The 16791-nt window shown below is 52.8% G+C and overlaps 6 protein-coding genes across 6 annotated transcripts; 4 read left to right on the forward strand and 2 right to left on the reverse strand.

Moving 5' to 3' along the window:
- Positions 1–1145: 1145 nt before the first annotated feature.
- Positions 1146–4169, forward strand: J4E93_005716 (uncharacterized protein; the record flags this gene model as incomplete). Its single annotated transcript, XM_049343636.1, has 3 exons — positions 1146–1628; positions 2279–2672; positions 3358–4169. The coding sequence occupies 3 exons, from the start codon at positions 1146–1148 to the stop codon at positions 4167–4169; spliced, it is 1689 nt and encodes a 562-aa protein (XP_049198869.1).
- Positions 4170–4668: 499 nt separating this feature from the next.
- J4E93_005717 (uncharacterized protein) lies at positions 4669–5770 on the forward strand (the record flags this gene model as incomplete). Its single annotated transcript, XM_049343637.1, has 2 exons — positions 4669–4741; positions 4794–5770. The coding sequence occupies 2 exons, from the start codon at positions 4669–4671 to the stop codon at positions 5768–5770; spliced, it is 1050 nt and encodes a 349-aa protein (XP_049198870.1).
- A 1343-nt stretch (positions 5771–7113) lies between these two features.
- Positions 7114–8771, reverse strand: J4E93_005718 (uncharacterized protein; the record flags this gene model as incomplete). The annotated part of the gene is made up of 3 exons (XM_049343638.1): positions 7114–8432; positions 8479–8515; positions 8562–8771. 3 exons carry the CDS (start codon positions 8769–8771, stop codon positions 7114–7116), a joined length of 1566 nt encoding a protein of 521 aa, XP_049198871.1.
- A 2453-nt stretch (positions 8772–11224) lies between these two features.
- J4E93_005719 (uncharacterized protein) lies at positions 11225–11983 on the forward strand (the record flags this gene model as incomplete). Its single annotated transcript, XM_049343639.1, has 1 exon — positions 11225–11983. One exon carries the CDS (start codon positions 11225–11227, stop codon positions 11981–11983), a length of 759 nt encoding a protein of 252 aa, XP_049198872.1.
- Positions 11984–12674: 691 nt separating this feature from the next.
- On the forward strand, positions 12675–14898 carry J4E93_005720 (uncharacterized protein; the record flags this gene model as incomplete). The annotated part of the gene is made up of 3 exons (XM_049343640.1): positions 12675–13514; positions 13565–14135; positions 14186–14898. 3 exons carry the CDS (start codon positions 12675–12677, stop codon positions 14896–14898), a joined length of 2124 nt encoding a protein of 707 aa, XP_049198873.1.
- A 209-nt stretch (positions 14899–15107) lies between these two features.
- J4E93_005721 (uncharacterized protein) lies at positions 15108–15938 on the reverse strand (the record flags this gene model as incomplete). The annotated part of the gene is made up of 1 exon (XM_049343641.1): positions 15108–15938. One exon carries the CDS (start codon positions 15936–15938, stop codon positions 15108–15110), a length of 831 nt encoding a protein of 276 aa, XP_049198874.1.
- Positions 15939–16791: the final 853 nt, after the last annotated feature.

Here is a 16791-nt window from a genome sequence, read left to right on the forward strand (position 1 = left end):
CGGAACCAGGCGGATGTGCTGTGGTTCCATGAGCTGTAGAGGACGGGGGATTTGAAGAGTTCGATGGGGCGGTGTTGGGATAGTAGCACGTATTTGTAGATGTGGTTGCGGAGTTCTAGGGTGGGTTAGGTGGGGGTACGCGTGTGTTGTTGGAGTGGACATACCAGCGGGTAACAGTAGAAGTGGTGAGGTGATGGTTACTGGCTCTCTTGATGTCGGTGCGATCTTGGGTATATTGCGGCGCTTCTTCATCTTCGCAAAGACGTGTAACAGCTGGTTGTAAGTACTTCTTGGCGACGGATGATTGAAGTCGACGGTGTCGGGGATTGAATGGTTCATGGAGTGGTCTCTTGAAGTCATATTTCATCAGTGTAGACACCAAATTCTACACAGCGCGCTGAGGCAGGACTGTGACTCTTCGTAGTTCGTATCCATGATGGGTGTCACACTGGCACGAGGCGCACCTGGGCAATTGTGGGGCCAAAGTAAGCGCTGGTCCAATCGAGCGAAGATGCAGGCGCATGGTTAAGCGAAGATCCTGCTTCTCATACACGACTCTGAGGTCATTTAGTTATTTCTATCTCGATTGAATGCGAACGGTGGTGAATGCAAACGCGTTTGTAGGCTACCAAGGTAGATGACGTCACTGCAAACGCGAGACCCTAGGCATGTTTACGGCACGTATTTCGCATCCGTACAAAATCAACAACAACACCACCCGTGCAGCGTCCACAACGTCACTATGGATCGCTACACGCCCGAGCTCTCGATGCTTCGCCTGAAGCGACGCCGAGACGACGACGTCCTGTCCAGCAGTCGCCTTCCGCGAGCGAAGAAGGTCGCGTATACTCCAACAGGTATTTTCGACTTTATGCGTCTCTCAGCAGGTCAGTACACATAGTGAAATATCGCAAAGTGGAAGACAGACTGACATCTATACAGAGCTCCGCAATCAAATCTACGAGTATGCTGTCGCAGAGGTACCCTCTCATCTACTCACACCAGTCCATGGACCTCGCGATCACGGCGCCGCAGGCATCGCGTTGACACAAGTCTCCCGCCAAGTAACTTATCATGTGAAATGGATACGAGACATGTACTGATCTAGCATATCCACGTGTTAGGTACGTTCCGAGTACCGACCAATGTGGCTTGAACGCGCCAAGTTCGTCATCGATTGGCACTCTGTCCACGCATTCCTCGAGAGCTTCTACCCGAACGAAGAAGAGTATGGAAGCGGTCCCAAGGAGCTTATCATTCAGTACGAGACGGCTTTCGACTGCACGCTCGATCGACCAACGGAAATCATCCATCTAGTGCGATTAGGCTTGGCCTTCAAGGGACTGGAAGTACGCATCATCCATTTCGAGGATTGTGCTCCCGCTGGAGTGTCCATCACCAAGCTGGTACAGTATGGTGGTTGTACACGTCTCGGAACTGAAGACACTGCGCTAGTCAAGGAAGCGAAGCGGAAGTGGCGCGTTGCTGTACAGGAGTACGAGGTGAAGAGTGTAGTTATCACTATGCAATCTCCGGATGAAGCCGTGGATGTTCGTGTTAAGTTCAGCGAGCAGCTCGCCTCAACGACGGGTACTACCGGACTTGACGGCCTATGGGACGAGATAGTGGTATGAAAGGCTCTCCACCAGCACGCCGGCCTAGAAAAAACTGAACAGCCTGGAGCCTACATTAACGTTAGGTCACCTACTTTGCAAGGTTTTAGCTTAATGTAGCCTGCAAACCTGTTCAGCTATTTCTTGTATGAGGTGCCAGTATGATGCAGGCGGGAGATAGTGTGAAACAGCACATGAAAAGCGTTGGATAGAAGTAGGATGTAGCCGGGAAGTTGACATTGCCTTTGGGTTTTGTTGACTTTGATCTGTAGACTAATGTAGCCTGGGTGCACCTGTGCAATTCGCTTTTCGTAGGAGGTGCACGCGTGGCAGGTGGGGCCGCGGGCAATGCACGTTTTGGGTTAGCGTGGGATTGGATGCCTGATTGCACATGAAATCTCCAGACACGCCGGTACGCTCGCCGCCTCCTACACGCTCCGCGTCGATGAAGGTTTCGAATACTTGATAGCGACACCTTCGGCATCTCATAGATCAGGTTATCGTCCTATGCCAGCGCTGTTGGCGACGCGCTTGCAGCCATGCGACTCCACGATGCTCCAATCACCTCGGGGCCAACTAATGGACACCACTTCCGCTTCTTAGACCTCGCTGCAGGTATGTTCTGAGCACTTTCTTATCTGATGAAATAGGTTCACTAACTTCAGACCTCAGAACTTCGGAACCGCATCTATGAATACGCGGCCGAGGCACCATCGCGCATCATCATGCTCAAGCCTGGCAACCCACCCACCATCAGTCTCACACAAGTCTGTCGACAAATTAGAGATGAGTTCAGGAAGATCTACATGCAAAACGCTTCCTTCACAGTCAGAGACAAAGACATCAAGAGGTTCACGAACGCGTTCTTTGCGCCGGGCCATACGAACCAGTGGGTACTCGATGGGCAACGCCCCTCCCGCGTCATTTACCGCTATCCGCGATCCACGAATGTGGACATACTACCTCTCCTGGAAATTAAGATGTCGTCCCCGCAAACCGAGGTCAGCGTCATCCCCGGTCCTGCAGATACCGAAGAGCAATTCTATTCCCAGGATAACTGTGAGCTCATAACGGACATCCTGGAAAATACGTCGCCTGCATTGAGACACGATATCCAAGCATCCAAAATCTCTGAATTCTGCTGTCATCACGATGGCAGGTTCTACTTGTGGTACAAGCCGGGGCATACACCCCACGGTGTCGATATGACCTTGGACCGGGAAGGGCAAGCTTTCACGGATCAGATAAGACGGCTCTTCAACAGGCCAACTTTTGAAGATTGGTCTGGGGTTTATCGTGACGTTGCGTTTGAAGGTATTGATGTGCGTAATGTCAACAATTCGAGTCGGGCGGAAGATGTAGAGAAAGAATAGAGTCAGAGAGTGATCAGATTGGGCGTCGATATCTCACGCTAGCTTGCGGTCACATATTGTAGCATCATCGTCAAAGACCTTTACAGACTTTGGGTACTTGTATATATGATACTCAAAGCATACAGATTACGTAGCTTGCGGCTTGCTTCGCAAATCCTGTATTTGGGCGTATTTCACTCTTAATCACGTGGAGGCACGTGGCTGTGGATCGCATTAGGCGACTACCTAGTTCGCGCAACGCTAACAAGGGCCACTCCTTCGTTGTGCCTTCACATCTAATCCACTGCATCATTCCTCTACCACGCTCCCCGCCATACACCCTCGGCACTGCTTCAGTCCCCTCCCAGAATGGCCCACGACCCTGTCAGCAGGCGCGACCGCGGAGATCACTTTCGGTTCCTGGATCTACCAGCAGGTAGGCGCAACCCTCTCCAGGCAAGATTTTAGGGCTGACATGTGTGTAATAGAGTTGCGCAATCGTATCTACGACTTCGCCGTTGAGACCGAAGCGAACCGCCCTCGCTGCGTACTGCCATGTCTTGCGCTTGCGCAGAGCTGTCAACAGCTGCGCACCGAGTATCGATCTATCTGCCTGAAGCGAGACATCATTATCGACTGGAAGGCGGTTACCGGTTACATGCGCACTTTCTTTCCGATCGAAAACGGTAAAATCGACAACGTTGAGCTTGCACCAGCAAGCATGACCATAGTCACTCCTTGGCGCGGAGATGCAGAAGGAGAAGACCATTATGGGCTTGATATGCTATCGCTCGTCAAAATTGGCCTCTGTCGACCAGACTTCACCTGTCACCTCGTCCACGATACGGCTAAGCTGCAGCTTCACGACGAGCACGAAGAGAAACATCGAGAGGGATATAACTTCAGGGGCTGGATCGATGAAGACGCAACAGCCGTAGAGAGGATGATGTTTAATCGGCATCCACGGTGGCTATCCGATATAGAGACCGGTAGTATCACCAGAATCATGGTTTCGAATATCGGCGTTAGCACTTCGCCCCAGGCAGCGTTCTACCTTAAATCTCGGCAGTTGGTCGAGGACCTGGACGCTGAGGACGAGGAATTTGAAGGAGGCACATTGGGAGAAGCTTATTTCAACAGAATTGGCGTTGATCCATATTGGGGAGAGTTTCCGGAGTTTCCTGGCCTAAGGATTGAGGTATGAGAGATTTGGAGATGACAGCTTACTGAGGCGGTCTGGTATCGAGTAGGACAAAAATGGTCATCGTCATAGTTACTTCTACGCAGATGTTGGGGTCTTCTGTCCCATAACATCTCAAAGTGTACAAGCTTAGTCTTCCGCACTTTACTCTTGTGCAGTCAAATCACGCACACACCTCGGACAAAGTGGAAGCTGAACAGGGTGACAGGTAGGGTGCGACTTACAGTAATGCAAGAATTTTAGTTTCCTGAACCCCAGAACAGTCTCGAGTGAGAGGTTCTTTGCTTTTACATGTCATTCTCTGCAACACGTACTGACAATGCTTGTCTTCGTCGGCGTGCACACGCCACACGTGAAGAGACTTTCAGTGTCGTTTGCTCTCACCACGGACCACCACGCTGATGACTGCCCCCAACTTGCCGACTCTCTTTCTCTCTAACCCCATAATCCCATCTGCTAGATAAATACCGAACCTACGCAGGACCTTGGATCAATCTTTACAATGTTGTCGCTCATCAACATGAGAACGCGACGCTCACCCCCCGAGCCCTTCCGCTTCCTCGACCTGCCTGCAGGTGAGTTCATTAGATCGCAAAGCCTGTCGCAATCACACTGACGTCATCGCAGAACTCCGCAACTCCGTCTTTGAGTTCTTGACTGCCGAATACGAGGGCTGCGTCCGGCGTTTCGCTCTAAAAACTACATCATCTTCGCTCGGTGCAAGCTCTACTCCCGCTTCAATCTTCTCACTCGCACACGTGTGTCAAAATCTGCGCAAAGAGTTCCTCTCACACCTCTTTGCCACGTTGGAAGTCGGTTTAGACTGGCTGGACGTTGAGTACTTTTGTCACACAGTGTGTTCTACCTTCAATAACGGAGAGTGGCTGTCAACGCGCGCGCCGAAGTCAATCACCGTATACATCGACGGCAACATCTGCAATGATTCCCCCATTTCGAAGTCAAGCTCTAGGAACACTCTCTGGAACAACTCTGAGATCGCTGCTTATAGGGCGGACGTATTGGAAGGCATTGTCCACGTGCCTCGAATGCCACATCCGTCGCTCAACCTCCTTCCACTACTAAAGCTAAGGCTTCTACGAAACGACTACGCCTGCCTGTTCTCGTTGGACCCGAAGGTCGACTGGGACGCTGTCAAAGAGAAGCATAACAGCGGAGATACCTGGAGTGACTGGCTTGTCGGTATAACCGTCCTGGACCTCGCGCAATTCATGGGCCTCGACAATGACGCTTGGGCGCAGTGCATCGGAAAGAAGCTAGACCAGGTCTTGCTCCATCCCTGGGCAGACTGGAAAGATTTACAGATCGAGCTCGTGTTCAAGGAGCAACCAAACAATCTCATGACTTTGAACAATAAGACACGACGATGCTACCTGCCCGACCTGCGGAAGACAGGCTTGCGAGAGTTCTACGTGACAACAGGCCTAACATTCAACATGAGCATGGCCTCTCAATCTCCAAAGCTCGATTGGGAGGGTCGTTCTCGATCACGGTCGGCGTCAAAGGAGCCATTGCGGTACCACCGACCGCCTACGTTTCATTCCCTTCTCTCCCCACCGCCGACCCACCCCCAAACCCAAAAGTAACCTCCCTCCTCAAAACCAACATCTCAAAACTCGTCTTACAACTCCAAGTCCCCGGCCCCCACGTCTTCTTCCTTACCACCTCATACCCTCTCTTACGCCAATACGCGCCGTTGAGGCACTCCGCAGCCAGGATCCAAAGGCTCAACACGTGTTGGCCCTGCAGTCCCTTTTGTTCGAGCTGGATGGTCTCTCTGACTATGAGACACTGCTGTAGGAAGTCGAGAAGCTGGATAGCAAGACCACGGTGGTGGTACTTCGGGTCCCCGTCGACACATACGATTTTGACCTCCCAGCCTGTTTCTGTGTCTGCGCATTCTTTTTCCCAGCCGCCTTTCCAGGGTACGAGAGAGGCGCAGGCGACGACTTTTCTGCTCTCTTCACCACTGATGCCATCGTTCTCGTTCGCGCTCGCCGCGTCGTCGAAGATGCAGGCGATGACGCTGCCCGGCCCACTAAGCAGCGTATGAAGCCCCTCTTCATCGCTGAAGCGCGATTCCGAGTTATCCCATTTCACCGTATCTCGTTCATATGAACGATAGAACGCTTCGTTGACGAGTTGCGTGATGGATTTCGAGAGCGATGGATTGGATCTGAGTTCCGAGGGTGTGAAAAGCGTTGGTGGGGAAAGGTTTGGTGTCATCATGCGGGTGGAATGAACCTTTTGATTGCTTTTGACCGGTTTAGAGATTCAAGCTTTGGTGCAGGGCGCTTTTTCATGATGGGGAACGCCATTGAGTCATTACATGCGATAGGGCGTAGATGTTGAAAGTGTCCCGCGTGGAGATTCAAGGTGGCCGCCTCATCGGAATCGGAATAGCCGGGTCGTTAATTCCGAACAAAAAGTAGCGAGGATGCACCTTCTTCTTTCGGCTAATATGTGATGGGTCTAGAATCTACAATACAACCTCTGTCCCCGCTATATATCTAATGAGTTCTTCTTTTTTCTGACGTCCGATGAGATTTGACGTGAGTGATACCCATGCTGCGGCTGCATGCCGAGGTTGCAGCACCTTGATGTAAGTCGTCATCATCGGAATCTCGTCCCGCGAGGTCACCCAGATCGGTAGAAGCGAGCGCCGCAACATCAGGTCTGTCAGTCGAGAAGAACGGTGGCAGTCTTCACGAAGCTTTGTGAGGGTATAAATATATTGATGCATTTAGAACATGCTTCTATAGTAGCGCCGGAGAGCGGACATGGTATCATAAAGCGACCTTACAGCGACGCCGTAGGCTGTAGGTAAAAGGAAAGACAAGGAAATTTTTGCGCGATCTACGCGATGCTTCATATCGTGCGTGCGCATAGGTCGACATAAGGGCCTGAACATTAGCATGCGCGGCATGCTTCAAGACCACGACTGCCAGCTTGGCTTCTTCTGACTTGAACCGCGTGGGGGGTATGGTGACTGGCGCGCGTTCGGCGGTGGGGGCATTGGTGTGGGACTTCTTTCTCTCCTGGTTTCCTGACTTATTGCGGTACCCGGTAGGGGTGTTATGGGTAAGCTCTTCTGTGTGGGTGAGAGAGGATGCGATGACAGGGGAGCACCGCTGGCTGGCGACTTTGGCGACGCAGGGGACATCGGTAATGGGGGAAGTGCCTCCAAATCGTGCCCTTCGAAGAGATGAGTCGATCGCATGCTGGATGCTCGCGAGTTGTGGCCTGTGGTGTAACGACCCAGCTCGATGTCCTCGTAATCGGGGTCGCAGATCATGTCGGCTGTCATAGTTGACACAGGGCGGTCAATACCAGTGGGTGTCGGCATCGCCGAGCTGGTTGGCGACATGGTCACTTGCACCTCTTTGTGCACATGCACACCTCCATGTGGGTCGACAGTCGTGCCAAGGTGAGAATCGTAATATCCCTTGGTGCTGTTGGCCCAGCTTCCGCCTGTAATGCTGGCACCGAACTTCCTCCACGAGTTCTTCGACTTGGTGTGCGCACTGTCCTGGCGATCATCGGTACCGGCTGGTGTTCTCGTCTTGGATCGCTGACTGAGCTTTTCCTGGAAGAAGTGTTTGAAGAAGACCTTCATGGCGGGAGCGTTGGCGCATAAGCATCCGATGTACAGCTCGAGCATGCAAGTAAGGAACAGATTCCATGTGTGCCATGTCACATCGTAAGTGCCATAGAAGGTATACCAGCTGTAGTAGGCTCGCACAGCTCCCAGTGCGACGACACCGTAACCCATGGCAAATATACCGAACAACGCCAGTTTCTGTCGGATCGGTATCTGAAGATTCCAGTAGAGGAATGTAGGGAGAACGGCAGTCAGGGCGTCCTGGGCGCAGGATATGATGCTGGCGGCGAAGACGTCGGCACCTTCGTCGAAGCAGTGGAACTCGTAACCTTGTAACTTCTTGATGATGTTTACTTGATCCCAGAATGCTGAGATCGGTTGGCAGCCTAAAATAGGTGCCAAGGTTAAGGCAATGGTGTAGGCAATGATGAAGCCGATAGTGGCCCACGTCACCCATACGAATGTCTTCGACACGGCCCGAGCCGAGAGACGGCGGTAGAAGAGAAGAATGGAGACTTTGACGAGGCCAGTTGCAACACAGAAGACACATTCGGTTGCGAGAATGTATTTCCGTGCGTTAACGATGATTTCCGGTTCAAAGAGGTAGTCTAGATCCCAAATATGTCGGTCGAACGCTTGGTTGGTTGCTGAAACGCGTTAGCTAGATAGCAGTGAACTGGTCTGAGATATTACCTAGGGGATATATGACTGTCAAGGCGATCACCGGGGCCTGAGGTCGTTAGCGTAGCGGTGATGAGTGATCATGAGCAACTTACAATGGCAGCGAGCATCAACCAGTCATCCCAACCGGGACATCTTTGATGAAAGATTCTGACCCATAACCGTACAAGAGTCATAACGACGGTAATAGGTCCAAGTACACACGCAATCCAGAGGATGGCGTTTGGTCGTAGTGTAGGGTTGACATAGTTTGGTGTTGGCCAACTCAGTTTGACCTCGATGGGAGGGTTTATGCCACCAGGCATTATGTAGATGATTCGTAAGGTTGTATGGTGCGTGGAACGTTGTCAAAGTTTGAGACAATTGAACAACGGCTTTTCGAGTGAAGGGATGCCTACCATTTGTGCATGGTGGCTTTTTGAAGTACCTAACCTGTTAAATGGGAGAGGAGCATGGGGGCGTAAGACATCCGCCAGGGCTTGTCAAAAGTGGGCCGACCACAAAAAACAATACCAAAAGTCGACCAATACAGCGTTTGGGAACGACGACCGTTGAGTTGCGCATAACGGCAGTCGAGAGCTTGCCCGGCTATGTACCCACCCGCATATACGAGCATCGACGCGGAGATGGGATATACTCCGTATGCGATAGACCGCGTGGTCGTTGTTAGTATACGATGCTGATCGGTGAGAAAAACGAGATCTCTTGCCATAATACTCAACACGATCTCAGCTCCTGGCATTAGTGTGCCCATTATGCGTCAGTGATCTGGATTGGTAGTACAGAGCAGACTTGCTGCAGTGAGTAGCAGTTGCACTTCAGGCCTTGTCACACTCCTGTTTTGAAACCTGGACAGGTCGTTTACGCTGAATTACGTTGCATGCGTGTATACTCATGATCCTGGGATGATCAAGGGACGTTGACGGAATTCTAGTGGCCGGTAGTGGACCCGAGGACTCTGCCCTGCTTGACCACGACAACGTATTGGGTTTGACGAAACGCGAGTCCGACCTTGGGTTTCCTCGCGTACGGGTTGTCAAACATGCGTAACCAACAGGGCTCGAGCCAATCTGCAGCGGTCGGGCGCTCCCGCCACGGTGGTCCCTGTCAACAATGTGTCCGGAGTGGCGCCTTTTCGATCGATACCGTCTGCATCGTACGTGATCGTGTCGGCTATCGAGCTCAATTCTCCCGCAGCCGTGACCGGTGTACGATGAAGTGGTGTCGAGGACCCGTTTGTGACAAGTTTGCGTACGGTGGCAAGTGTATGCAGTCCCCTCCGAATTGGGAACACTAGAAGGATCAGCAGCTTCGCAGCATCTGTAACGATGCGAAATGGATAGGTCCGAGAATTAGTCGCGGAGATGACAGGAGATGTGGTATGCCGTCATTCCCCATGCGCAATGATTCGCCCACGTCCACAATGCAGACATGGTGTGTTCTAAGATTCAAGGCAAGGCAAGAGAATTTGAAGCAAAAAAGTAAAGTCGCATAGGTCTGGAGCTGTCAGGTACCGGTCAGAGTGTGCGTTCGTACCCCTTGCTCGTGTGCATCAAACCTTGGCGTGGTGTGGTGGGGTGCGGGACCGGAAGGTGGGGGCGGGTGGAAGCTGGAGCGAATTTAAAGCGGACGCGAGAAACGCAACAGCGGCCTGGCTACCTATGTAGGATAGAATGCTGCGATGGAGTCGCAGTGATAGTCGCGAGATACCTGTTTCCGCGGCTAAAGCGTGGGCAGTCAGCGCGAAGGGCGTCGAAGAGAAAGACTACGCCCGTAGGACGTAAAAATAGTCGCGGAATCAGGATGGCAGCCTCACCCTAGTACCCAAAACAGCAACGCGCTCTGTCAGCATCTAAGCGACTGAAGCCTCACGATAGTTATTGCATCGTTCTAAATCCTACAACGCCCTTTTATCGGCTCCGCGGGCAGGAACTGATGCAGTTGTGAGTCACTCAGAAGGATGAATGATAAGCGCAGTCTACATGCATCTAGATATAAAGGTCTGGTATCGAAAATGATGTCCGTAAACACCCAAAGCACTACGTACCTTCCAAGTAACCCCGATGACAACCTCTGCCTCGTTCAATGACGCTTTTGAGTCGGCAGTTGCATCCGGCCCTGATCGCCTGCTGCCCGGTGTGGCTCTCGGTGCTGCAAGAGCACTTCGAAAGGGTATGGTCCGGTTTTGCATGCTTTCTTTTGCCAAAACACTTGCCAGGGCCGTTGAGTTTAGCGTGCGTTTGAGAGCGGCACGTTGAGATGGACTGGGAATATGCGACGGAGCCGTCGGATGCTCGCAGCCGTTCGCACGGTCGGCGACCTCGCTTGCCATTTGTGTTTCTGTTACATGGCCTACAGTTCGCGGCTAACGTGATTCACAGCTGATACTTCGGAACCGGATGACTTTCTTGCTGCATTTGGCACACTGCAGCTTGAATCCACGTCGCCACCAGTATCGACGAAGACGACCATATGGCTGGCATCTTGCACGAAGCTAGCGACGGCTATCGCAGCCTTGCAGTGCGTCGAGCGCGGGCTCTTTTCGCTCGACGAACCCACTGACACCGATCGTTTACTGCCTGAATGGAAGAATCCTGTTGTTCTGACTGGCTGGAACGCTGATGAACCTATCTTACAACCTGCAAAAGAAAGGTTGACATTGCGAAGATTGCTGACACACACGAGCGGAGTGGGTTATGACTTCCTCGCGGCTGACCTCGTAAAGTGGAGGCAGCATCGCAACGAAGAAAGTCTCTTCATGCGCACGCCTATTACGCGGTGCTTTGCGACACCTCTCATCTTTGAGCCAGGCTCCGGCTTCGCATATGGTGGCGGCCTGGAGCTTGTGGGCTTGATGATCGCGAGGGCCAACAACTGCACGCTGGAAGCATACATGCGCCAATACATCTTTGACGTGCTAGGGATGGATAAGACTTCCTTCTACGTCAAGCACAACAATATCGAGCAAGAGTTGATGCCGATGACGACCCGTCCTGCACCTGATGCAGCTCTCATACCTGGCAATCCACCAGATATGCCACTGGCACAGCCGCTGGATCCTCAAGATGAGTTTGGTGGCGGGGGTTTGTTCGGCAATACCGAAGACTACCTCGCACTTCTAAAGTCGCTTCTCCGGAATGATGGCAAGCTTCTCAAGTCGGAAAGCATCGAGCTCTTGTTTGCTCCATGTATACCACCCGCGGCGCAGGAGTCGCTGGATCAGACGCTGTCCGTCCCAGCCTACGCTGCCATCATGATTCCAGGCGACGCTCCGGTTGGCACTCCTGGTGCGCGGAAGTGGTCTCATGCTTTGGGAGGTCTAGTAGCACTCGAAGATGATGCCGAAGGAGGCTTGAAGGCTGGCACCTTACGATGGGGAGGTGCACCCAATCTGAAGTGGTGGATCGATCGCAAGGGCGGTACTTGCGGCATCTTCGCAACGCAGCTTTTGCCCGCTGGCGAAACCCGACACGCGTACCTGGGCAAGATTTTTGAGAGAGCGGTAGCTGCGATGTAGATAGCAACTTTGGTATGGATGCTACTGCGGGTCAGGCATATGAATGGGCATCAATCGCATCTCCCCCTATTGCGATGATTTCTGAATTGAGGACCACGAGGAGCCCCACTTGCATGAGGCGCTACGTATGCACGGTGATGACGATGGTCTGCGCCGCTGATTACCCAGCAGTTTCTGCCCATGACGTAGGCGAACTTCCATTTCCGCCGGCAAACCTCTTCTCTGTGTTCGACTGCCCTGCCCAATCACGATGCACAACGTCTCTGACCGCCTTCGCTCAGTCGGCTAGCGGTGGCTTACTCAGTCTCTGTCCGCCGGATATGGACGCTGGTGCCGGCAATATTCTCGCCATGTCGCATGCGACAGGTGCGGGAGATGTGCAGGCGAGCAAATCTTTCGCTCATGACGGCCACGCGCGCCAGATACTTAGGGCGACGGGCTGCTGTCAAGCGATTGAACGAATGAAGCTTGTTCATCGCCATTGACAGCACCCGCGCCCATCTCCCGAAAACACGGTCACGACTAGTCGTACCGTCGCGCGTTAGATCCACACGATCCACAACGGCCTCGTCGTCGGGCTGAACATTTACTATTATTGTTCCGACAGCCGAGCGCTGGCAATTTCTATCGCTTTCCAGCGCGACAGCCACTCTCACCACCTTGGTCGAGGAAACAGGAGATTGCGATCAAGATGCAGAACGAAGACCTGGACATCCTGCGCAATGAGGCGAACGCAAGCCCTGAGCGCTTCGCAAATTGGGACCCGCAGAGCCAGTTTCGCGAAGAGTACCACAGACGGCATTTGCACGACCAGACACCTGATGAGCGCCTGCGCAACATCGAAGCACACGAGCGAGGAGAGCGCACCCAGAGCGAGATATCCTTCCCAACAGAAGCAGTAGCATCACCAACCACAGAAAAGGAAGAGGAGGTCGCCTCACCTCTCTCGCGGCACAGCACATCTTCGGCTTCGACGGTTAGCTCTGCAAGCTCTGCATCCACACATAGCGCACGCCTCGAAGAAATACGCACTGCCCGCTCAACCCCCGCACGCGACCGCCGACCGACCGTCAATTCGCAGGCCTCGAGCGGCAACTACCTGACACTACATCCCACCGAACGCAACCCCGAAGCTATCCGCCGGATCGAGACACACAGAAGTCAGCATGCAGGCACAGTTGGTGCATCGCGCGTCGATTCGCGGTTGTCGAGGACCCTCACACGCCGTCGTACAGAGAAGCCATTGCCGAACCTAGGGGCCGGCAAGCCTTTTCCCCCGCTGCTACCGGACAGGGAAGAATATGTAGTCGAGTTCGACGGTGTCGACGATCCGCTGCATGCGCAGAACTGGCCGATGAAGAAGAAGATTGGCATTGGTGCTATCCTAGCATTCGACGCCCTCACAGCCACCATGGGTAGCAGTATCTTCTCGGCCGCTACCTCAGCAGTATCGCAACAATACGGTGTTGCCAATGTTGTGGGTACTCTAGGAACGAGTTTGTTCGTTTTTGGATATGCTTTTGGGCCTTTGGTAAGTACGCTGATCATAGACATGCGGTCAGATATGCTAACAGCTTCTAGATGTGGGCGCCTTTCTCCGAGTTATACGGCCGAAAACCTCCCCTCATCATTGCCGCCTTTGGTTTCGCCATCTTCAGCATCGCGGTCGCCGCAGCCAAAGATATCCAGACCATCATGATATGTCGATTCTTCGCCGGTCTCTTCGGCTCCTCTCCGCTCGCTATCGTCGCCGCTGTCTTTGCGGATATGTTCGACAACAAACTTCGCGGTCTTGCCGTCGCAGTCTTCTCCGCAACTGTCTTCATGGGTCCTCTACTTGCACCCTTCATCGGAGGATTCATCACACAGAGCGACCTGGGATGGCGGTGGACCGAATACATTAGCAGTTTCATGGGCTTTCTGTCGTTTGCTCTGCTCTTCTTCTTCATGGAGGAGACATATCCTCCCGTTGTGCTGATCAACAAGGCGAGCGAGCTCAGGAGACGAACCAAGAACTGGGGTATCCACGCGAAGCAGGAGGAAATTGAAGTCGACTTCAAGGAGCTGATCGTTAAGAACGTCAGCCGACCGATGCGCATTCTCTTCACCGAGCCTATTGTACTGCTCATCACCATCTATATGAGCTTTATCTGTAAGTTGGATCACCCCGTCTCGTTACAAGAACTCAGCTAACAATTCTAGATGGTTTACTCTACCTCTTCCTTACCGCATACGCCCTCGTCTTCCAAGGCGTCTACGGCTGGAGTCCTGGCATCGGCGGACTTGCCTACTTCGGCATGGTCGCTGGTGAAGTCATCGCCTTCATCATCATTGTCGTCGACAACCCACGATACATCAAAAAGCTGGAAGCCAACAACAACATCCCCGTTCCAGAATGGCGCCTACCCATCAGTATGGTTGGTGGCGTGCTCTTCGCAGCCGGTCTTTTCTGGTTCGGATGGACTGGCTACACCGGCAACGTTCACTGGATCGTTCCTGTCTTGAGCGGTCTCTTTACCGGCTTCGGAATCTTCTCCATCTTCCTCTCGCTTCTCAACTACATCGTCGACGCGTACCTCATGTTTGCCGCTTCCGCTATTGCAGCAAACACCTTCATGCGGTCCATGTTTGGTGGAGTCTTCCCACTATTCGCAACCTTCATGTTCAACGGTATGGGGATCCAATGGGCCAGTACACTGCTTGGCTGCGTGGCGCTCGTACTGGTACCGATGCCAGTGGTCTTCTATGTATTTGGTAAGAGAATTCGGGGCAAGAGCAACTTTGCACCTGCGCCAGATATCGCTCAAGATAAGCGCAGAGATGAAGAGAGCAAGGGAAGCGAAGGTGTTGAAGCGGGCAGTGGTGAGACGACCGAGCGGGAGAGCCTGGACAGGGCAAGGAGTAAAGATGAGTAGCCATCTCATCGTGTTTTCAATTTCTTTTCATCTGGGCTTAGCGAGCACATATACCTTTTAATCTCAACCTTTCACCCTAATCACATGTTTGAAGAGCTAAAGGAGTGTTTACGATTGGAAATGCATTGACGAAGGCAACGGGTATAGCTTCCCTGTGTTCAATGAACAGCAGACATGGTATCAATTCCTTCCCTTTATCCACTACACATCTACGGTAGTACATACCCACCATCAATAATACAATCGCTTCCTGTCATATAACTCGAAGCATCGCTGCCCAGGTACAAGAACAATCCCTTAATCTCCTTAACATTACCCTGCCTCCCCAACGGAATCATCCTCAACCCCTCATTAATTACCTGCGGCCCAGCCCCCATCTTGGTATCAAAGAACCCCGGGCTAACAATGTTGACCCTCGCAAACTCCCTCCACTCCCTCGCCAGCGACTTGCCCAAATGCGAGATAAACGCCTTGGTACCGTTGTAGATAGGTTGGTCGATGGGTACATTGACGATGTGTGCGGAGATGGAGCTGGTGAGGATCAAGTTGCCAAATCCTTGTTTCTTGAATACCTCGCCGGCGTACTTGGCGCAGAAAACGGGGCCGTCGACGTTGACTTTCATGAGGTTGTGGTAGCTATCGAGGGTTTGGTCGAGGAGCGGCTTGCTGTCTCCTGTGCCGGCGTTTGCGACGAAGACGTCGATGCGGCCGAAGTCTTCAACCACTTGTTGCACGGCTTTTTGGACTGCCTCGGCGTTGATCTGGTTCACGCTGTAGGCTTTTGTCTTGACGTTGTGCGTCTTTGCGAGGTTCTCCGCGCGGGTTATGGCGGCGCTGTTGGAGTTGTACCACAGGGCTACGTTGCCGCCTGCTTCGGCCATGGCGTCGGCTACGGCTCCACCGATTCCTTCGGCTGCGCCGTTGACGACGATGACTTTGCCTTTCATGCTGAATTGCTGCATGACGTTTGTGGGTGTGTCTGGCACGGGTTTGGGGAAGCCGGCGCGCGGCGTCTGGCATTCTTCGACGGACATGGACATTTTGGCGGTTTTGGAGGGAGAAGATTCTGCTGTAGAAGCTTATGGAGTTGGTATGACTTGAAGTAAAGATAGGGAAGTCAGTAGTCTGCAATATAGTAAGAAGTCGGAGTCGGAGGTCGACACTTATGTATCTAGACGCGTGAGATTGGGCGGAGGAAGGTCTGCCGAGTGAGGCTCAAAGGCCGCGACTCTGACGGTGCAGCTTTTACCCCGCCGAGCAAAACATGGGATGGCACTGCGTCACGGGGTGGTGTTGCGGGGCAAATCTGGAGGACTGTCGTCCGGATGGGGCGGGATGGTTCCTGAATTGGGATGGTGCCCGTTGCCCTCGGCTTACCTTCCTTCTGAGCGCGCGGCTCGTACCGTGTCTTCTACCGACTGCGTTGTTCTTTTGTGACTTCCTTCCACGATACTTTGCTGGGTGTTGAGTGCGCTTTGGCTCGGCTGGAATCTCGGAGGTGTCTTTAGGTGCAAAAGATCAGTCAGACAAACATGAGTTCATTGCCTCTCATCAACTCTTTCCCTGGGTGTTGTCACACGGCAGCCATGGCACGTCCTTTGCGGCAACTGTATTGCATGTTTCGCACAGCAGCCTGCTTCTTTACGGTACGAACTATCAGCGTTGCCCATGGTGCTAAATAAAGTCATCTTTGAGTATGAGGAGAGCGTCGATATTTACGTAGCGAAGCCATCTGTACGTCTCGCACACGATGATGAGGTAGCGGTTTACTTCACTCGGCACCTGAAGACAACATGGGGTGACTCTCTCAGCCAAATATGTTCAGTATAAGGCGACGTGGAGGAGGAAGCTGCAGTCAAGGCAGTTCCGTTCATCGAGTCTCTCGGCCAGTCG

This window comes from Alternaria ventricosa (genome assembly GCF_023758065.1).
Source record: "Alternaria ventricosa strain BMP 2768 chromosome Unknown scaffold_9, whole genome shotgun sequence".
Classification (NCBI taxonomy): domain Eukaryota; kingdom Fungi; phylum Ascomycota; class Dothideomycetes; order Pleosporales; family Pleosporaceae; genus Alternaria; species Alternaria ventricosa.